Source organism: Caretta caretta, chromosome 8 (assembly GCF_965140235.1).
Source record: "Caretta caretta isolate rCarCar2 chromosome 8, rCarCar1.hap1, whole genome shotgun sequence".
In the NCBI taxonomy this organism is placed as follows: domain Eukaryota; kingdom Metazoa; phylum Chordata; order Testudines; family Cheloniidae; genus Caretta; species Caretta caretta.
In genome coordinates this window covers 53,005,196-53,027,972 of record NC_134213.1, presented here as the reverse complement: position 1 = coordinate 53,027,972, position 22,777 = coordinate 53,005,196, and the positions used below count along the sequence as shown (strand labels likewise).

General features: G+C 42.7%; 1 protein-coding gene across 1 annotated transcript; it reads right to left on the bottom strand.

Annotated features, from left to right (window-relative positions):
- Positions 1-1,731: 1,731 nt before the first annotated feature.
- LOC125641019 (torsin-1A-interacting protein 1) lies at positions 1,732-22,483 on the bottom strand. Its single transcript, XM_048860314.2, has 8 exons — positions 22,090-22,483; positions 19,310-19,372; positions 17,657-17,731; positions 16,701-16,748; positions 10,556-10,660; positions 7,385-7,447; positions 6,396-6,455; positions 1,732-4,308 (listed from the first exon to the last, which is right to left on the bottom strand). Exons 1-8 carry the CDS (start codon positions 22,289-22,291, stop codon positions 3,506-3,508), a joined length of 1,419 nt encoding a protein of 472 aa, XP_048716271.2. The 5' UTR covers positions 22,292-22,483; the 3' UTR covers positions 1,732-3,505.
- Positions 22,484-22,777: the final 294 nt, after the last annotated feature.

Here is a 22,777-nt window from a genome sequence, read left to right as displayed (position 1 = left end):
TCCTTGCTCTAGCTGCTGCAAGCACACTAACTCATTTCCATGGGTTGGGTTTACTGGTCTGTGACAGCTAGATCCAACTCAGCTTCACCCTCCAGTGAGGCAGTTGCTCTAGAAGCCAAAATGCTGTGGAGTGGTTGGAAAAGACTTTCAGTGGCAGGAGTGACATTGTAATGGAAAGGGAAGCCTGAAGAGGACGATGGCCAGCAGCCACCATGTGAAGGATGTATACAGCCCTCACTTCACTGGACTGATGAGGTGGTATATAAACAGTCAAATGTGGGCCAGGTTTTTTATTTTCTCTTTTACATTTATTTCCCCACCCTGAGATAAGTGCCGCAATCTACATCTGGAACTATATTCCATTTTACATACATGTAACATGATGCTGCTTTATGCCAGCTAGCCAAAGAATATCTGATATTCCATTACATCTTCAGTGAGTAAAAAAAAAAAAAAGGGGGGGGCATGTACTAAACAAGTTCTCATTTTACCCTTTCAGAGACAGAAAAAAATTGCTCTTCTAAACACTCAGCCCTTCAGAATCAGCTCCCTTCTGAGGGAACTGGGTGGCTCAAGTAATTATTGGTAGAGGAACATGGAGCTTTTCATCTCCAAGTCACAAACTGAAGCCTGCTCTGTACTGGTTGTGACCATGGGATTATTCCAACAGCTGTTCAGTGGCCTGTGAGGACTAGCATTCCTGGTCCAACAGTCTCATTAGTCTCCTAGATGCAGTCTCACAGAGGACAAGGGTGGTCATGGAGACTACACTAGCTAAGGGGGTTTTCTCCAGTCCATGGTTGGGGCACCTTGGAACAGCGTAGAGAAACCTGAACTTCTGAGGTCTGTGCTGTAACTGTTCTGTGATACAACAGAGAACCTCCACCTCCAGGGCTGTCACTGATACTTCACAAGCATCAAACGTACATAAAGTAAGAAGAAAAAAGTATAATTGCTTGGTGGAGTGAAGTTTAATGAATTAATGCTTGTAAAGCATGTTGATATCCTCCAGTGACATGCCCTATAAATGCCAGGCATTATTCTGTTTTCTAGCTCTTGGGCCTCCGTGGAAATGCTGAGACAGGTAAGAAGAAATCACTTGTGAATTACTTCCATCATACCAATTACTAAAAAGACTGGAAACTGAAGTGTAGTCTGCAAGGTGGCAGAGTAGACACTGCATCATTCTTCCCCCAATATTGAAAAAAAAAAAACAACTGCAATTATAGATGCCTTCTCAATTAAAAGCAGGTAACAACTTCTTGTTTTCAGCCTGAATGCAAACTGTCTGGGTGAGGTGAAAAGGACAGCTGACAAGGTTAAAAATCTCAGACAAATGTGTTTACAACTCAGAATAAGTATGTCCTATTCAGAGAGTCCCTAGTAAGAAATGCAAGAACACCAGTTAAGAGGAAGTTCTCAGCTACATTCCCAATCTACATGAATGTGATGCAGCTTTCTCTCAGCTAGCCAAAGATTATTTTCATGAATTTTATGTAACAGCTCAGATGGTAGGAGGGGGGGTGTCTCTGTAGATAAGGACTTACGTATAATTCAAGGAACTTGGCCAAAGTTGTCAAGTTTAGGTGCCCAAAATTAGGCACCTAAGTCTACATTCAAGTACCTAAATCAAAGTGGACTGATTTTCAGAGGTAACTACATTTGAAAATGCTGGCCTGTAAAAAAAAAGTTGACCACAACTTAAAATTCTATCAGCAGTCTTAGAACAGGTTATAAAACAAATAGGTAAATTTATTTCTAATGGTTACTAAAATAGTTTCTTTAAATTATTTACAAATCATCATTGGTCATTTCCAACTAATATAGTAAGTAACATACAATTTTAAAAAACCACTTGTCCAATGAAGTGTTTATAACATTTAAAACTTTTCTTCATGAGCTGTTCTTACACACACAAAATGGCAACACTTCCATGTCTCTCTGCTGTATAAATACCTCTACACAAAACAAATTAGTCATCAGTTTCCAGCTCTCAAAGAAGGGCCAAATCCACCACTAGCGTAAGTGGTCACAGCTCCACGTCTATGGAGTTCTCTTGCACCAGTCATTAATCCAGCCCATTTCACATCGCAAACCAGAGTCTTTTCTGGTAGTCTCAGCATGGGGACTTAGCTGCCCTTTCACCCCCTACAGATAAGTCCTTTTTAAGGACTTTTATAGCAAGACAAAGGGAAGTTTGAGTAATGGATGTATTAGAATGCCATCAATCTGGCAGCTATTGTAAGAAAATGTATCTTAAATTTGAGCAGTGTCTCCTTCAAATCCAAGAAAGCTGAATGGATCTGGAACAAGAGACACCCAAGATGAGATACTAGGCAGCAGAGAGGCATGAAAGAATGACAATTCTTCTGTGGGAATAGAAATACATACATGATTTTTAATCGGTGGTAAATTTTAGGGATTTTTGGCATGAGGCACTCAAAATATGGTCAATGCATGCATATCAAGTCTGTTTTTCTTAAAATTTACATAGGAAGCAGCAGGTTTTATGCAGACAAATGGGGAGTCATTTGGGACAAGGCTTACAACAGTAATAAACAAATCCTCTCGATGTAAAAATACTCTTTTCAAATAAAACCTTTGGATCTAGCCAAAATAATCTGTTCAGAATGTACACATCTTAGGCCTTTGAGAAGGGTTTGATGAGGCCTTTTTAGCACACACTGGAACAGCATTTAACATTTCCTCCTTGAGATTTGTAAGTCTTAAAACTTGATGCAGAACAAAGCATTCCTGGGTGCTCTGGGGAGCAGATGCACTAAGGGGTTATTTTGTTAACTGATGTGTTAATGCCCAGAGCAATCACTTGCACCTCATTCATCCCAGCCTCCAAAACTGGAGGGAGGGGAGGAAGGCTCATCTAAACAGAACAAAAACAGCTTTGAGAAGTCTCTCCTGAACCAGATCATCATCATCATCATCTATTCAATTCAGCCAGTCTAGGAAACATGAAGAGACAACTTATACCCAAGGCCATGGTCAGCTGGAGAAAGAAAGCCGATGGTTGGAATGCATGTAGCCCCACCTCCAATTAATAAAATTAAGCCTCCGAGAATAGAGGGGAACGTTATTCTGGTAGATTGGAAGTAGGCAGAGGAGACTGTGGAATCTGCTAGATCCCATTATCTTGCCATACCCAATGGCAGTACTACTTACTGCTGGAAAAAGTTTCAGCAGAGAGATGCTTGTCTACTGCACACAAGAACAGCTTTGCATACAGAGGGATGGCTCTACAATGGGGCAGGACATTTTTACCTACAGAGCACTAGGCCCAATAAGTTACTGAGGAAAGCGCAACCTAAGAGCTGTGCTCCATATGTACGCTCTCCAGTTGTCTAGAGAGAACTCCAGTTCCTTTAAATGCAATCACCCTCCCCGTCCTTGCTCTGCAGAGAGAACACCGTGTGCTGCCTCTGCTCAGCAGTTAAGTTCTGCACTGCCCGGGCACCACAACACTGGTTTCCTATCCTTCCAGGTCTCAGATTTAAGTCATCTGTAAGCAGCCCTCCTTAGGGAGAGCATTTTCAGGCCAAACAGGCAGGACCAGGTGGGATATGCGGCTCCACAGTCCACTCAGCTTATCTGTGTCCATGTGATTATAGGAGCTGGGAGTGTCTGAACTGGTGAATTTGGCCCAGAGAAAATCCCGCACTCTCTCCTCAACATCCAGCAGACTGAGGTTCTTTTCCAGCGACTCTTCATCCAGAAGGACAGTTAGCAGAAGAGTTACATCCTTAAATGCTGCATTTTCATGGTCACAGTACTTGTAGAAGATCAAAGTGGAGCCTGCAGGCAGAGACTCAAATCGATGCACCACAGCTGCTTTTTTACCTTCCTTGAACCCAGAGCTTAGCTCATGATCTACTTCCAGCTTGACATCGTTGCTATCCAGCATGGCTTTTGCAGCCCCATCAATCTTGATTGTGGCAGCACTCAGGGAGGAGGAATAAGCTTCAGCAATCTGGTTACTTAAGCACTTCAGAGATTTTTCAGCTTCTTGAGCAGCTGTGAGCAGTAAGATGGCAGGCTGTGAGTGAGGATGGGTGGTATTGAGTCGTTTTATAAGGAACATTTGGATTCTCTCCCACAGTCTTGGATCCTGATTTGGATAGACATTCTTAAGTTTCTTTATCTGGGTCGCAAATGCTTGCACAACTTTGATTTCTTCCCTCGGCAAAGTCTTGGAGGATTGATTCTTCCAAACATGCCATATAACAGTAATGGAAGCTACTGCTAATACCAAAATGCACATCCTAAAACATCCTGTACTGGACTGTCCAACAGGCTCTGCACAAAAGAGAATGTTAAAAATAAGCAAATGCTTTCATCATTCAATGGGGAATCAATTAGTATGGATGAGTGAATAGTGACATTTCAAAAGACCCATTTTCCTATCCCATAAACAACTGAACACCACAAGGTAATGGAGACACCCTGGAGTGAGAAAGAAGGACTTAACTTCCTTAGAGGAAAAACTGCAGGATAATGCAAGACATCGGGTACATTTTTCAAAAGCACCTAAACAACTTAAACACACAAGGCACAGTTTGAAAATGGGACTTAAGCATTTTTGAAAATTTTGCTCACTCATATTCTAACCATAATTTAGTCTTCGATTAGATATAATTAAAAAACACATTAAAACATATCTTAAAGAGGCAGGTCAAACCTGGCCCAACATTTAAGTTTTGTAAGAATAATCTTCTACAAAATCTGAAGGCAACAGAAAGGAAAAAAGTAAAGCCACAGAAACCAATCTCAATGGAATTTTTAGACAAAATGAACATTCTTCATCACTGTTTGTAACTCAAACATTACTGCATTGTGCTAGTGCTGGGGTTCTCACACTAGGAGTCACAAAGTTATTATGTGGGGGTTGTGAGTACATGCCTCCCAGCTAGCTACCAAGTCTGCTGTGAAAATTGATATTAAACATACAAATATCACTTTAGAATGGTGTTAATATTAAAAAAAATGTTTTTAATTTTGTAAGGGGGGGTGTCACACTCAGAAGCTTTCACGCTCTGAGAAAGGGATCACCAATACAAAAAGTCACTGCGCTAGTGCATAAGAACCCAGAAGTTAAATGGCCTCATCTGTTCATTCAGAGAACAAGAAGTAAACGCAGGGGATGACGAGGACACAGGAAACTGCATCTTACCATTGAAATGCATGCAATCAGACATTTGAAGATGGGTTACAAGTTTGTTTTTTAAATGTTGTTAATTTAACAAAGTGACTGAACTATTAACCAGGGTTATTGTCAACATGAAAAAAGCTTATATCATGTTTTTAAAAATCTTATCCTCCCCCTCCTGTCCTACAGGATCTGATCCTGTTTCCAAAGAAGTCACTAATAAACCTCCCATTGATTTCTTTGGAAGCAGGATCAGACCCATAGCAAGGAGATGCATTTCTTGGATCCTAAATACTTCAGAAAACAGGATGACAAAAGTTTTCTGTAGATTACTATAATTGAATTTGAAGCATCTAATTTAAAACAAACAAACAATGGAACACAGAACTATCACTATGTGTGCCCCAAATTTAATCTCATGTAGATGCCAGAGTCTATTAAAGGAGTAGTGGGCAGACCAGGTGGAAATCTGAGAAATTAGACAAGAAGCCTCGAGTCATCTTTCCCTCAGTGCTGAAAATGTGTCTCCTGATAAGCAGGATCTGTAATGCAGGTCTGTTCTAGTAGGACCCACTATACAGCACCAAGTTAAAGGAGCTTGAATACAAGGATGGGCACAAAAATGGTTAAATGCTATACATACATTAAACCAGAGATGGGCAAACTATGGCCTGCGGGACCGTCCTGGCCAGCCCTTGAGCTCCCGGCCGGGGAGGTTAGCCCCTGGCCCCTTCCCTACTGTCCCCCTCCCCCATAGCCTCAGCTCGCCACGCTGCCAGCGCTCTAGCCTGTCGCTCCTGCCAGGTGGCGTGGCTGGCTCCAGCTGGGCGGTGAGCTCCTGCTGCTCTGAGCAGTATGGTGGGTGGATGGGGTGGGGAAGAGGAGTCATGGTACAGAGAGTGGTTGGATGGGACAGAGGTTCTGGAGGGGTGGTCAGGGGATTGGGGGTAAGGGGGGTTGGATAGGCCTGGGAGTCCCAGGGGACCTGTGAGGGGTGTGGATAGGGGTCGGGGCAGTCAGGGGACAGGGGCTTTCAGGAGTCAAGGAGTGGGGAGGGTTGGGTGGGTCGGGGTTCTGAGAGGGGCAGGGACACATAGGGAGTGGGTGCCAGCCTTTTTGAGGAGGCACAGCCTTCCCTACCTGGCCCTCCATACAGTTTCACAACCCTGATGTGGCCCTCAAGCCAAAAAAGTTCGCTCACCCCTGCATTAAACAGATCTGAAAGCAGGAATCTTACTTTTGGCTGCAGGCTGCGAATGCTTCAGCGTATTGGGTTGAACTTGAGATTCAGCTTCACCTGTTGGAGTGATGGGAGGGAAGGGGAGTTAAGATGACAGAATCCTGATCCATTTATCCAGTTATCAATGGAAGGGATGAGAAACATGAAAACTGATTTTAGCTCTAAATTCAGTCTAGCTCAGGGATCGGCAACTGTTGGCACGCAGCCCATCAGGGAAATCCACTGACAGGCCAGGACAATTTGTTTACCTACAACATCTGCAGGTTTGGAGGATCACAGCTCCTACTGGCTGCGGTTCACTGTTCCAGGCCAATGGTGGCTGCGGGAAGCAGCGGCCAGCACATATCTCAGCCCACGCCACTTCCCACAGCCCCCATTGGGCTGGAACAGAGAACTACAGCCAGTCGGAGCTGCGATCGGCCAAACCTGCAGACACTGCAGGTAAAACAAACCATCCCAGCCTGCCAGCGGATTTCCCTAATGGGCTGTATGCCAAAGGTTGCCGATCCCTGATCTAGCTTCTGCTTTTTGTAGATGATTCTACAGTAAAACAGGCAGAAAGGTTAAAGGTTAAACAACCTTACCTCATTGACAGCACTGCTTAGCCAGCATTGTCTCACTAACAGAAGTGAGAAAGGGACTATGAACTCAGCAGTCCTTAGCTGCTACTGTAACAAATAATCACTTGGAAAGGATTTCATTTCAGGTTTGCATCAAAAAGAGTTCAAAGCCAGCCCTGCCCAGTTCCCAGAGACAAATACAGTGGCATGTTCACAACTGTTTCAGGCCAGCAAACTGATCTCTTTCAACTGGCAGACCAGCTTCAGTTTCCCATCCACACTCTTCCCAGGTCCCCTTTTTCACAAAAGCATGAATAACCAAACATGCTTATGGAGAGCTAACAAACTCCTCAAACGCTGAACCACCAAAAGAAAATCACAATCAATCTATACATAGGTAAACGAGAGGCAGTTTTATCCACATACTTGATCTCCTGAATGACATCTTCTGGTTAAACACTGGATGTTTTTGTACAACTGTTGGGGTATCTGGAACATAGTAACAGAAGAAACATATGCATATTTTAAAGCAATACTTTGACTGTATTAGACTGAAGAAACAGAAAAGTAGTTTTGTCAAGCACAATCTCAGGCCTCAAAGTTACTTCTGCCCACCAACCTGCTGCATATCATCATCAGAAAACTGGACCAGAATAGTGCTTTATAACTCAAAATGCAAGCTTTTATATGAAAGTGAGGCTTTGGAGTATTCATGTAAAAAAATATGAGAAGGTAAAAGATAATAAAAAATTACTCCTGAAAAGAACAGTGTCAACTGCATTCCATCAACATGTATGAATGTGCACACCGTACAGTTATCAGTTGTTATGGTTTCAGTAAGGGTACATGTTATGTTTACTCACATGGTACAAAACCACCTACATTTATGGTTCCTTGAGTCAAATAAATCCTGTGTAATCGCAGCAATTGTCTCAAAGATGAAAGATCTCATATATAGATGCATAGTGACAGATGGGGGGGGGGGGGAGAAGAGTGTGCGCGCGCGCGTAGAGGATGCTAGCAGAAACACGCAGGCAGAATCTGAGCAAGGAAGGTGAATGGCTAATGGAAAGGTACCCCAGAATCCCAGGAGATAACCTAAAACAATTGACCCCGATCAGAGGTTTATGAGAAGGAAAACTCAGAAGTGAACCTACGGGACACGAATGCTTTGTATCATGTCTAATACTTCAACACAGTGTTTGCTCAGCTGCAGCCACACTTGCCTGTCACATTGGGCAGTGTCCTCATTGGTGGCTGCTCGTTGTTTGAAATTCAGAATAGGATTACATTCAAATCACAGAAGTCAGCACAATAAAATGAACAGAGATCATAAATTTAACAGACACTGACCAATTTGGAGACAAATCAATCACGGACATAGTACTTCCAAACTGCTACTCAAAGGGCAGCTTGGCATTTGGGATGCAAAGGGAGATTTAAAACAGTCACTCCTTTCTCATGCAGCCTGTTCCAACCTACATGCTTAGCTGCCTTTATTTCCTAGTCTTTGTATTCAGTCACTGGATTTCTAAGCAGAGGATGGAATGCTGTAACTAAAGTGAAATTAATTCTCATGAGAGGTACCACCAGATGAATGCCTTTTGGAACCAAAACCACTTAATACAAAGGGCAGCCATCTCACCACATACCTGAAGACTGAGGGGTCATGCCTATGGGCAAGGGTGCTAAAGCATATCGATTGTGTAGGTGTTATACACCACCTCCTTGAAACTGAACGAAGGCCAGCACAGCTCTGCTTTTGCATGCATCTCCTCTCTCGTCTCCCAAGTCCAGTTCATCTCCATGCTTTGTCAGGTTGGTGCACCTGGCCGCTCCCCAGGTCTTCTCCCATAAGCAATCATATAGCAAGTTGATTCAATTTTGACCAAACTGGATTTGAACCATACCCTATTACCAGTCCTCAATCACCCAGTCCTCCATCAGTGTATCTATTCAGACGCTTTAGTATCAGTTGTAGGAACTGCAAATCAATTTATCTTAAATCATGTCTTAAAGGGGCCCTCAACTTTAAAAAACCTATTTCTGTCTAAAAAGTCTTTTCGTACTGTTACAAGTCACATCTAAGATGTCTATAACAGAGAGTAGAGGAAAAAATTCTCTTCCATCACTTTATTTGATAGCACTTGGTATAGTCACTTTCCATTGCTGGAGTCATTGGGAGGTGTCAGTAATTCAGCTCTTCTGGAAAAAAAAATAAGGCCACCTAATTAAGTGGCTACAGTCCCACTCCTGGAAACACACATATGAGTAAAGTTACTCACATGAGTCTCATCAAGCATTTATCTTAAGTGTTTGCAGGCCGGGGCCCTATATGTGCACTTAAATCTAGGATTTCACTTTTGAGTATTTTGGCCTAAGACAGTGTAGTGAGTATTACTCAAAAAAAAAATCCACAAAAATTGTCAAGGAGCTTTTTTCAACTGATTAGGTTTCAAATTAACAGTGCTCCTTTAATGAAATTAGGAGAATTTCAACTTTATTATATTTAAACTAAAATGACTTATAGTAGATTTCTCATGTTTAAACAAGATTTAAGCAGTCTAGAAAACGAATCTTTGCTCTATGTTGTGTCACATGTTTGTTACTTTTCAGCAAGATGACAGCCTCCAGCAAGAGATGGCAAACGTCCATCATCAGAACCCAGGACACCACAGACCCGGGCACACCAACTCAAAGTGGCTCCAGACCCAGCCAGAACAACAGATGCAAAAACTTATAGACATATCTCCAGTAATACAATGATCATCATCACCACCCCCTGCAGGCCCCCCCACCCCTACCCCACATACCACCCTTCAAGAGCCATGGGTCCTACTCATCTAGTGCACTAAATGTCCCAACAATTATGTGGCAGAACCAATCATTAAGCTCTCAAATGAACTCACACAAGACAAACACCAGATCACCTGTTGGCAAACACTTTTCACAAAGCGATCACTCTATATCTGACCTATCAGTCCTCATCCTTAAAGGAAATCTGCACAACACTTTCAAAAGATAAGCCTGGGAGCTTAAATTCATAACTTTGCTAGATACTAAAAATCATGGTCCTAATAAAGAGACACTAATGTATGTCTTATTACAACAATCTGTAACCCACTAACCCCCTTTTAGTCCTATGACATCAGGGGTGTTAATAGGCCACTTCACCTTGAATGCTCCCTTACAATATATCATAAGTAGTTAGCATAAACTCTGTTCAATCTTTCATTTAGTTGTGACACTCTTCGTACCTTTCCCAAAGCTGAAGAGCTCTATGTAGCTTGAAAACTTCGCTCTCTCACACCAAGAATTTGGTCCAATAAAAGATGTTACCTCACCCACTTGGTCTCAACTGTACAAATATTATTGCATATATATCAAAGAATGGTTCTCTCTGCCCAAATTTTCAGAATGCTACATTGAACTACAAAAGCGTACTGCCATATATACAGGACTGTACTGTAATGATATCTTGTTATGTTTTACTTTGTCTGGCCCAAAGTTCACAAAGTTTAAAAACTGAACTGATAATCATTGGAGACAAACCCTTTGACAGGAGGAGGGATGGCTGCAAAACATCACTTCCATTACCTCTTGGCGGTTGAGACACAGTCTTCTTATAATTTTCCCCATCATTTTCAGATTCATTGTCACTGTAGCCATCAGCATCCTCTTCATCTTCCTCTTCCTCCTCATCTGCAAAGACAACAGGTTATATAAAGATTAAGAACCGCTTGCCACACAACTCAAAGGCTATTATATATAGCTACAGCATGACATTTTACAGAATAAAAGGACAGGTCCTTGTCTCAAGAAGTTTATGGCCTACACTAACCATGGGACATCAAAAGATGAAGGCTACAACAGGAAAGGTTGTAAGATAAACTACTGGATGCACGTATCTTGTTTAGTTGCTGTTTTACCAACTTGTGTAACTGTTTGGGAACTACAGTTCTCCCTTGGGTAATGTTAATAGTTGGAGGAGCAAAGTCCAGCAAGATGGCAGGCCAACCAAGAGAATCAAGCTAGGAGGAGGATTTGAAAGAGTGAGGTACCACTATGTGGTGCACAGAGGGATATCAGAGGGATATTTCAAGCGTTCAACAGGGGTGTGGCATGATACATAGCACAGAGCTGACTGTGAGAGGAAATCAAGAGAGTGACTAGATGCACTGGGCTGACAAAGCATGGGGCAAGAACACTGAAGAGGTCGTGAATGGAAGAGCAGAGCCGTACAGCACCTCGAAGGTGAAAGGTGACCAATTCAGACTGGCCTCTCAAGACTACAAAAATACATACAGGTGTGAAGAGGTTTCTTTGTCTTTGTTAAAGAAATAGCCCCTTCCCACCTTATGTAATACCAGTCCTCTCAGCATTCCTTCATAAAAATATCATTGCCTATTCTGCAGTTCCTGCCATCTAAAACAGTTCTTTTATATTACTCCTTTTCATTTCAAATCTTAGTTGACTAATTTCTCATATGTATGAGATAATTACAGTTTCACACTCACCCCCTAGTTATATTTAAATCTAAGTTTGTATTAAAGATACAATATTATTTTGTAAGGTATTGTATTGCTGAAGTCATGGGCTTTCCAATTCAGGAACCACAGTCTAAACAAACCTGAGAGCTTGAAGTGAACAGAGTTAGATAGGAACCACCAGCATGGATCAGACCAGAGGTCCATCGAGTCCATTATTACGTTTCTGACAGTGGCCAGCACTAGATGCTTCAGAGGTAAGGATAAGAACCCCACAACTGGCAGATGTGAAGTAATGTGACCCCAACATTCAGTCTCTTCTTGATCTCTAGTAGTTAGAGATTGGCTTAAGCCCTGAAGCATAAAATTTAATATTCCTTCCAAAAATACAAAATTATTTTCTTTTGATAAATGTGTTTTTTTTTTTTTAAATCTCAGTCCACAAGTGGGAATCTCATATTGAAACACAAGGTTGTAAAAAGTCAAGGACCAACACACAGTAGGGGAAAATGGTGCCGGTAGAGGCAAGAAGCCTCTTGATGCTACTATGGCCCATGACTGGAGACCCCCCAAGACAACTCTGATTTCTGCACTCGTAATATCTATGCTACACTAGACTTTTCTGCAGTTACAGATCCCCATCACCGCCAAAGGAGGGGGATTAGTTTAGAACTTACATAGAAAGGGGCATAGCAACTATTAGCAAAAGTTTTCTACTCTTTAAGTGAGCCACAGTTACCACTGTATTCACAACAGACCCATTAGGCCAGATATTTTTACATGGCTGATAGCTACAGAAGCTGTTCATAGTCATTTGCTCTCAAAAACTGTGCTCAAGATCTCAGTTTTGCCTTCCCACATTCAATTTTCAATATTCACCTCTAAAAATGTACTGGGGCTTCTTCCAAACCCATATTTGCAATTAATACTTAAAAACTCCCCTATATAATGCTTACAGTGGGCACCAAGGCCAGTTTAGGGAAGACTGCTATCCTATGCCCTAATAGCATATAAGAAATATGTACAGCTTTCAAACTTCTCAAAAACCAATAAAAGCTCAGACATGGCTTGCTACAGGGCTTTACTTTTATTGAATTTTTAGGATTCCAAGAGATTTAACTACTGAAAAACTGCTTCTGTGGCAACAGTGTCAGTCAATGATTCAATAGCAGTCTGTTTGCCTATTAAATAGGCATTTATATGCTTCACTCTAAATTGTTTGTCTGATAGATTAGGATTTACTCTAGAAAATGAGCAAGTGGAGAAAATTTTTGTAGTATCTAAACATCCAGGTTCTAAACATCCTGTTTAAATGTAATAGGAGTTTCCTATCTACAAAATGAATGTATCGGTGCAAAATAAAAAAAGTTAGAAGTAAATTAGTTCTATTAATTGACTATCTTTTTGAAGTAATAAAATATGACTTTTACAAAACATAAATTGTGTGGCTATTTGTAAGGTGATTATTACAGTAGAAGCTCAGAGTTATGGACACCTTGGAAACAGAGGTTGTCCATAACTCTGACATGTTTGTAACTCCAAACAAAGTGCAGTTCGGGCTCCAGTTCCAGCAGCTGACATTCCAGGACAGGCTCCAGCAGCAGCTAAACTCCCTCCTCAGCACCAGCAACTTCCTCGCAAGCAGCTTCTTTCCCTGGGTCGGACTAAATTTGCAAGCTTGTCCCCCTCCCAGCTGAGTGTGTGCGCGCACGTGAGTAAACAGCACATCCCCTTCCGGTCGGGGAAGTAGCGGCGCAGACCCCAGCACTGCTCCTGCTCTGTTGTCTCCGTCTGCCTTGGGCTGGCAGCCACAGCATCTTCACCTCCTAGCTGTAAGTGGCTGCCCCGTGCATGGGGTGGGATGGGGACAGGAAGCCAAAGACGTGCCTACCTTTAAGATGCAATAGAGGCACAGTACAGTATTTCTTTTTTGGGAGGAGAAGGGGGGTCTCTACTGCTGCCTGATTGGTTACTTCCAGTTTCACATGGAGTCTGGTTGACTGGTCAGTCCATAACTCCGGTGTTCGTATCTTTCAGGTTCTACCGCAATAAGTAATTAATAAACTGCTGCCACATCACTTAAAGCATCTAGAACTACAGTGCAATGGAAAATATACTGTAGGAACAGTCCTACCCTGGGAGATGGGATAATCAGTTTTTTCCATCACCAGTTTTCAAGATTTTAGAACATCAAGGTCATGGATCAAGTGTAAGACCTTCCCACAAATCTAGGGAAGATGGGTTTTCAAAACTGTTGCAATGTGCTATCAGAAAAGCAAATAGTCAAGGAACTCAAGACAAACACTGACTTTAAAAAAATATTAAAAAGAAAAAGAAACACCCACCCCACAGAGTGCATGTACCACACTCAACTTGATCAGAAAACAGGACTAGTCAGTTTCACTTTTACTTAGTTTCACTTCTGGGCTCTCATGCAATAGCACAATTGCATCTGGGTTTTGTGAGGGTGCCAGATGTCCAACACTCTTGGGGAATATTTCACCACCAAAAGCATAACACTGTTTTTGCTGAAGTGTTTTTAAGTTTTCACAAAGACACTTCTTTATGCCATGGGCTGGTCTATACACAGTTTAAGTACCAACTTACCTATATCCGTTTAAAACCTGATCTTTAGGATTGGTGCAATGCCACACTGTGGACACAGTTATATGGGTATAAAGCTGCGTATATCAGTATAGCTTATTTCCATAACAGAGTGTGTAGACAAGCCCTTCGATTTGTAAAGCTTTTCTTTCATGAAAAACCTACATTTGGGACCTTAACTACTTGTCAATTCATCTTTAACATTCTTAGGCTACCCAGACACTCATGTACTCCCAATAGTTTACACAACATATATGCAGGTCTCTCTTTAGATGGAAGCAAAGAGAACAGAAAGTAAGTGATACTTATTCTAGGAACAGCTCACACCAATTTTTGGGCTAAATTTAAAATCTATTTGTCCAGTTTTAAAAATACTCTCCAGTTATCAAACAGTAAGAAGAACATAATGAAACAGTGGGAAATAGTTTTATTTCACATAAGATTAAAATACACTGCTACAGCACATAAAATCTCCAAATATGAAATCAGATGTCTATGTTGTTCAATAGAAGAGTTATTTAAGTCACTACTACTACTAGAAGCGAAAATATAGCTATTAATTCCCTTACAGACTTCAGCAGTTCCAAAGAGTTTTAACCTGGTTGTAATTATTTACTACAGACAGAAGTCGGAGAAAATTCCTGTGTTTCTCAAAGAGCAACTTTCAAATGTTCATCTGTATGTCTTAGGCCCTATAACACTAACGGTTAATGGGGAGTCTCCTTTAACTCAGGTAACAGTGGTCTATCATCTTGGAGAAACTGGGCTGTGATGGGGATAAAATTATGCAAACAAATCTCTGAAATAATAGCAAAAGAGTACAGCTGAAAAGGGCTGTCTATGAAAGCCACAGCTTGTTTTCTTTTTACAAGGTACAGTGTCAAGTTCCTTTTAAGAAACAAACCTTTGTTTCACAAACCCATCCTTAAAGAAATCTGCAGAATTAAGCAGAGTTATTTGTCAACTAGAGGGTTTTTTCATAAGCTCTGTATTACAGGAACAAAAGTCACAGGAAAGAGGAAGATGCAGACATCTGCAATTTCACTTCCCTCGTGAAACTAAATACTGAGGTATAAATCTTGCCTAATATCACCAGCTAGTAATGCAAACTGCCTGACTGGGGAAAAAGTTATCATGTAAGCAGGTAGCATCTTTAACCTGCTCTTAGAACAGCAAACTCTCACCCTCACCCTGCCTGGAGTCTGGCTTTATCAAAAAGGGAAACAAATTCCAGCCTGAGCCTTTTCCTCAGGCTTGGCTGTTCCTAGGATCTTCCCTATGGCCCCTACTGTCCCAGGATCCTTCTGCCCAGAGTATCACTCCCACCTTCCCTATAGGAATGGAGAAGTTAACAAGCCACACCTAACACAAGACTACTGTAATCAGCAGCTTTAGACAGGGCCTACCACCTGCCTACATGGTGGGTCTTCAGAACATCCCTGTTTTGGTGACTGATCTTATTTGACACACCCAACAGTAGGTAACACGCCAGCAAATCAGAAACTAATGTTTTAGAGTATTTTCTGATAGCCAAAGTATATAAGACTGTTCTTTAAACTCTTCAGAATCCAGTTTTTAAAACTGGTACTGAGCTCAGCCATTCCTACAGTATCAAAATCCACTATGCAAAGTGATTCAATCTGCAAAATTATTCACTGTATAAGACACAATATACAATAGTGAGTGTGGTTATCGTGATAACTGTAAACACGAGGCACAAGCCAAATGACGAATACTTTCAGCATCCAAAACATGCCTTTAGTGTAAAAATCACTTATAAAATGGAAGGTTTGGTTTTAAAAAAAACAAATCAAGAGCACTGACATTTATAACCTTCTTAATCTTTGTTCATTTACATAAATTTTAAATATATAGCTTAAAAAAATACACACATACACCTGTGGCCAGATCTACACTAAAAAGTTAGGTTGACCCATCTACATCACTCCTGGGTGTGAAAAATCCACATCCCTGAATGATATAGGTAAGCTGACCTAACCCTCATTGTAGGCAGCACAAGGTCTAGAGAAGACTTTTTCCATCCACATTACTACTGTCTCTCGGGGAGGTGGATTAACTACAGCAATGGGAGAACCCCTCCGGTCGCTGTAGTAAGCGTCATTGCAGCAGCTGTGCCACATGCAACTTAAAGTTTTTGCATTGGGATACGGTTTTTTAAATTTCAGTTCTATTCATGGTGGTGTCATAGCAAATGCAATTCTGAGTAAACTGAAATCCTTTCGAAATAAAAATCCACCCAATCAGCTTCCAGTGTCATGCAGTTAGACCTCAACCTTACTGTATTGGAGCGGGGAAGGAAAACAAAAAAAGTCACTTAATAGCACTTTGTCAGAGGTCTCTACTTGGAACACTCAACTTCTCGGCATTTCTCAAGCAGCAGCCAAGCTGTAGTGGCAACGTTCTGTTCTGTATGTGCTCTCACTCCCTTTCTCAATCTGGGCATTACAGTCATAACAAGCTTCAGAGTAACAGCCGTGTTAGTCTGTATTCGCAAAAAGAAAAGGAGGACTTGTGGCACCAATTTATTTGACCATAAGCTTTTGTGAGCTACAGCTCACTTCACAGAGACAACCATATAATAGCAAGCAAGCCAGAATATTTAAAGTGGAAAAAAAGTCACTTGAACCAACCTGACTCATTCCTTTTGAAATCTCTTTTTGCACTGGAGAGCTTATATTCTGTAAGGCAAAACACCACAAGAACGATTAACAACAACAAAAAGGAAGGAAATGCAGCAGTCATGTTCGTGCTGTGGTTATCTGATGCAGTGACAGATACATTTCTCAGGACGCTGCAAAGACTGCACTCTTACAGACCTAGCTCCCCTCCCAAACTCCAGAGTTTGGCAAATTTAAACTTCGTTATGTCCTTTGTATTTTTGTTTAAAAAAAAAAAAAAGGGATGTGCCAAATTACACCTAACCATTAGACTATCAAGTCTGGTAACCCGCATCTGGCAGTGGTCTATGCTTGATGCTTTGGAGAAGGTACTGCCAAATCCCAACAATGCATTTTGTGAAATGCAATGCTATACATTGGATGGGCTGGGTGGGATCCCTTCCCGACCCTTCTGAGAGAGTCAATTTATATCTTGAAACATGAGATCTTACTACCCTTCTCTTAGCTTGCATAACTACAGATACTATTGGTCATAGCATGTACTCAAGTGTTTTTACAAAAAAAAAAAATCACACAATGTTATCTGACTCAATTACTATATGTTGCAATATCCCAGCCAACTATTACTACAACTCATGCACTGTAAAACAATATATGCTTGTATAGCGCCTTCCATCTGATGATCTCAAAGGCTTTATATACATACATTAGTCCTCACAAACTCCTGTGAGATAGAAGAGTACCATCCCCATTTTACAGAAAAAAAAGCAAGGTGCAGAGAGATTAACTGATTTGCCCAAGATTATACAGCAAGTCAACAGCAAAGTCAGAAATAGAACTGAGGCCCCCTAATTCCCACTCCCTGCTGTGATCACTGAACTACGCTCCCACAAGTCCTGTGCATGTTTCACTAACATTATACCCCAACTAGCGAAAACCCGTCCTTTAGGTTTAAAAGAAACATTTACCTGTCTGTCGACTCTCTCTTATTCTTGGTCGAAGTAAAGATGATACATCTGCTATGCCAACTGCACTTTCACTCCCTAAAACAAGGGAGAGGAATACATTAAGAGCGTAACTTTTTTAAAAACTGGGTTCTGATGGGTTTATAGAACAGTTTGATGCACTTCCACTAACCAGAGAAAACACTCTGTAAATATTCTAGTTTCTGATTGGCTGGACTGTTTACTCTTATCAGACTATTGGGTATGGCAAATAAGATCAGGGAGTCACCAAAGCAGCCACTCCTCCATCACCAGTACTTGAACCCTCCACTCCATCTCTTCAAGAACATGGTCTTCTTAAGTCCGCATCTCCAGTTTGGCAATTTTCCTGAGGTATGTGGGGTCTGTGCAGGACAAGTAGCTGCTAGTGTATCCAGGATATGGGCAGCAAAGGGGATGCGGGGACAGGGACAGGATTGTGAGAACTAGACAGAGACAAATAAGGGGACTGGGGCAGAAGGGTCTATTACCACTAGAGAACATCCCCCCGGGAGGCTGGAATTGATCTCAGGATCCTCAAGTCTCAGCAGTCCTCTGTCATGTGGCAAATAGCTGCAAAACCCACTGACAAAGTGAGTCTCTCATCACCCTCTAATAGCTGGTCCACACAGAAGATTACAATCTACTACCGCAAGCAATCACTGAGTTAGCTCAAGTGGTATTGGCCAGTGCTCTGGATCTGAAGGTCAAAAATTGCACTTGCCTAAGGTGCAAGACAGGCAGAATTCACTCCTGAATGAGTGACAGTGTTAGATTTTATGACAGGGACCGAGACAGTACATGCTTTGAAGTCCTTCATTACCACTCTAAATGAAGCAATGTTTGATCCTGCCCCAAAATCTGGCCCTAGATCAAACCTAAAGAATCAAAGATCAAGCTCCACGAAACTTCCCCATATGTCACCGAAGAGCTAAAGAGGAAGTGAAGTTCCTCACCCAACCCTCCCCCAAAACCCCAATCCTGAGAGAGGTTAAAGCAATCAAAGAGGCTCAGAGATCAATAAAAGCAAGGTAACAACTCCTAAAAAAATTGTTTAGTAATACCATCCTTCTAATCCCTAACCATATGGAATAATTGAACACCAGTGGATTAGGAAACCAATCTTTTATTCAAGAATACATCACTTTATGAACAACAAATAAATACTGTTTTCTTTGGCCTAGCACAATCCTACATACAAATGTTTGATTTTGATGTACCTAAATTATGTGCTGAGACCCAAGGGGCCTCAATATAATAAATAATTGTAATATTCTATTTTTATGAATCCTAAATTAATGGAGACTATACAAAAAACAGACTCCTAATTTCCTTGCAAAGGGCTTTGGCCACCTTTTTCACAGTAATTATCCTGTTAAGGTGTATTTGAAAGGATACAACAGTGCCTTTACTGTGTAATGGCAATTTAAAATCTAGTTAGTGCCTACCTTAAGGATGTGAAAGAAGACACATAATACTACAGAGTGAAGTCTAGTAATTCTCTGCAGATAAGTAAATTATTGAAACTGGGTATTCTAGATATTTTGAGGAACTAATTTATTGTTAGCAATTCATAAGATCTGGGAGGAGAAGACTTCCTCTAACTGACAAAGGAAAGGAAAGAAAGCCCACTGTTACCTTCTGTCAAGTGTGTCTGACTGTTGGCCCTTTGTCTTCTGGTTCTATATGCGGACGCTTCATCTTCAAAACATTCATAGAAAAGAAAAAAACAAGTACTTTAGAAACAAACAGGTAAGTTAGTGTGCACCTATCTATAGAAATAAAAATCTCTGAATCAGTCTGGAAATTAAGTTTTTATTCAGTTTATAAAAGCACTGAGATTAAACTAGTAAAGTCACTCATATAATCACATAAGAGACGCAAGTTGTGTATAACAGAATATTCATCAAATATTTAAATACACAGGTTTTACAATTCAGCTTAAGCCTTCCTGCTTAATTTTAAGAGTTTAAAAATAGGAAAGGAAATAGGTCCCAGCAGGTAATAGGCATGGAAGTAAAAATAAAAATATAAAAATAAAGATACCCACTCAAGACAGCCTGGGTCAAATCAAACCACGTCGCCCTAGATCTGTGACCTGGTACTTTACCCTAGTGGCTGTCATCTTGTATTCCAGAAACTGGGGATGTAAAAAGTTACCCAGTTAACTGGTAAGAACTAGTCTTACTTGCTAACCAACCTTAACCGTTAACCCAGTCACGGCAGCGCCACCCCGTTGGAGTAGCCCCAGCCACGCCAGCTCTTTAATCAGTTAACCGTTTAAACAAAATATTTTAACTGTTTAAACAGTTAACTTTGTAAATGGTACTTACATCCCTACCGGAAACTAAACTGGCTCTTAAAAACAAAAACAAAATAAGGAAGTCTCAACCCCTTATTCACAGAGAACATTCAAACTGAGCTGACGAGAAACAGATGCAATAAAGCTTGACAAAGTCAGCAGAGAGCCTGAAACAACTATTCAGAGAGGTGTGAAATGCCCCCCCTCTCTCATTGCGTTAAGGGATGTGAACAACTTTGCAGAAGAGCAGCTATAAAGTAGCCCCCTCTCATACACAGATCTAGAACTATGTAGAAGCCAAAAGTTTTACCGCACTTTAGATTTACAACATGGCAAATGAGGCAGACCTTCTTACCAGTCAACACTGCTACAAAGTAAAGCTGAATTCCATGTCTTAAATTTACGCTGAAGTAACAGAGCAAAATTTGATCTCTGGTGCACAGGGAATAAGGCAAGAGTGAACTCATTGCAGAGGATCAAAATAACACAGTAAGCTCATATCTACAAGTTACTTAGTTTAAAATATTTGAATAAGTTTTAGTTCCATTGAGGAAGCAAGTGTTGCATCAACAGACATAACAACTGTATAACACACAGCCTGACTTCACTTGTTTCAGTGAGCTATTTAAATATAAATGTCACACACTTTTTGCACAGGGTCCAATTCTGCTACCCTTACTCACTAAGATCAATGCTTAAGTCATATATTACTCAACATGAGTCAGAGTAGCAGAATTAGGCGTTCACAGTGCAGAGTCCAACCCGCACAATGAACAAGGCAGGGGCCCACAAATAGAGTATGCAATCATAAAGTTAAGTACCATATTGTAATAAATATTTACAGGGGCCTGAATTAATGGTGTACAAGTAACTTCAGTTTAGTCATTCCAGTCTTTTGGGGATTCACTTTAAAAAAATACATTAAAGTTGTATAGAAGGTAACACATCAACTATTTAATAAATACAATACAGACTTTCTGGTCCTTTGAAAGAAAACTGATGCTGGATACAAAGTTATGTTGTGGGGAGACAACTAAGAAGAATGTAGTACAATGCACAACTCATGTAGATTCCCTAGAGATTTTTACAATAGACACAAACTGGTGGGAAAACGCTCAGTACAATGCTCAAGCTGAATGTCCTCTGTTCCACATCTCTTCCCTCCCTGTCTCAGATGCTCAGGCCACTGAAGTTTAACAGCAAACTCTACCCTCCTTAAAATGGCAACCCCACTGGGAAAACCGACTGTATAAAAGAAACATGTGCAAGCAGGTAAGAGAATGGAATTAAATTGTACCCAAAATAAAGCTGTTACTCCGTTTTCAAAAGCCAGTTGGCCCTACCCTGTTTCTTGGAGCCCAACTGATTAGTTTACTGGCCAGATGTCACTGTCACATTAATGATCTCTAGGGAGCCAGGTTGCCCCGTCTTCCCCACCTGGGTCTGCCCAGCCTTCCTTATCGCGGGAACCGTTTTAAGGGAAGCGTGTAAATCTCCTGCTGCTAATTCACCTGCCCCTTTGAAGCCGTTTAGCTGCATATGACAGAAGTAAAGTCTGCTGCGTTTCAGCTGTCCCCTCCCGACACTGAGCAGGCAGACCCAGGGAGCAGCTGAGACGCGGGGCACGGAGAAAGGAAACGAAACCCAACCCAGCCCCAGCCGTGCTGCAGCGAAGCGGTGCCTCTCCCCCGGGGAGCCCCGCACGTGGTGGGTCCAGCATGCACCCACAAGAGGTGCACCGTGACCCCCACCACGGGGACGGTCCCAGCCGATCCCCAACCGAGATGCTGAGCACGGCAACTCTCACTGAACCCAATGAGAGCTCAGCACCCTGCCACCCCCCGGGCTTAGCCCCACGGAGCCCGACCGGCGACGGGGACCGGGTGAGGCAGAGACGGGGTACGGCCTACCCATTCCCCACACGCCGGTACAGCGTCATGCCCGCGCCCCCCATTACACCACTCCCCACCCCAGGGCATCCCACAACTCTCCGAGGCCCCCGCCCGCGTCCCTTCACCGCGCTCCAGCGTGCCCTGAACCAGAGGATGCAGCAGGGGCGCGCCCGCGCCCGCCCGCCCCAACGGCGCGGGTCGGCAACTGCTCCTCAGTCACTCACTTGCCGAAGCCTCGGCGTCCCGCCGCCTGGTCTCCGGCCCCGGCTGCCTGGCCCCGGCTCTCTGCCGTGTCTGCATCTCCACCGCTCCCGGGCGCAGCGACTGCCTGGAGCGCAGGTAATAGGCTCCTCTCGGCACTCGCTCCTTCCTCGCTCTTCGACCTTCGTCCTCAGGGAACGCCTCCTCCGCCGGCCGCGTTTCCATCCGGACACGCCCCACCGTCGCGCTCCTCCTCGGGCTGGAGCCGCCGCACTGCGGCCCGCTAGGGATAAGCTTCACTTGTCCGATAACCTCACTTCCTGTCGGCCTGGTCGAGGGGCGGAAGTTTATGGGGTGTCTCGTTCCAGCAGGGGCGCCATTTTGAGGGGCGTTTCTCTTGGTGGGCTTTGCTGGAGCTGCCTCTCCCTTGATTGGGAGGAAGTCACGCGGCGTGACGCAGCAGCGGCAGCTCCGCCCCGCCCCGCCGCCGAACGCTCCGGCGGGCCTGGCGCTGTCAGCGCCGGTTCTCCTCCATCCCGGCTCCAGCTGCGGAGCAACCTCCCCCCCCCCATTCCAGAAGCGGTTCCAGCAGCAGCCCTGCCCAACAGTCAAGAGCTGGGTCTGCCGATCCCCTCCCCGCTCCTTCTTCCTCCCCCTCTACTCCTTTTTCTAGCCTTCCTTCCCTCCCGCTCCCTCGTCTCTGTCCTCCCT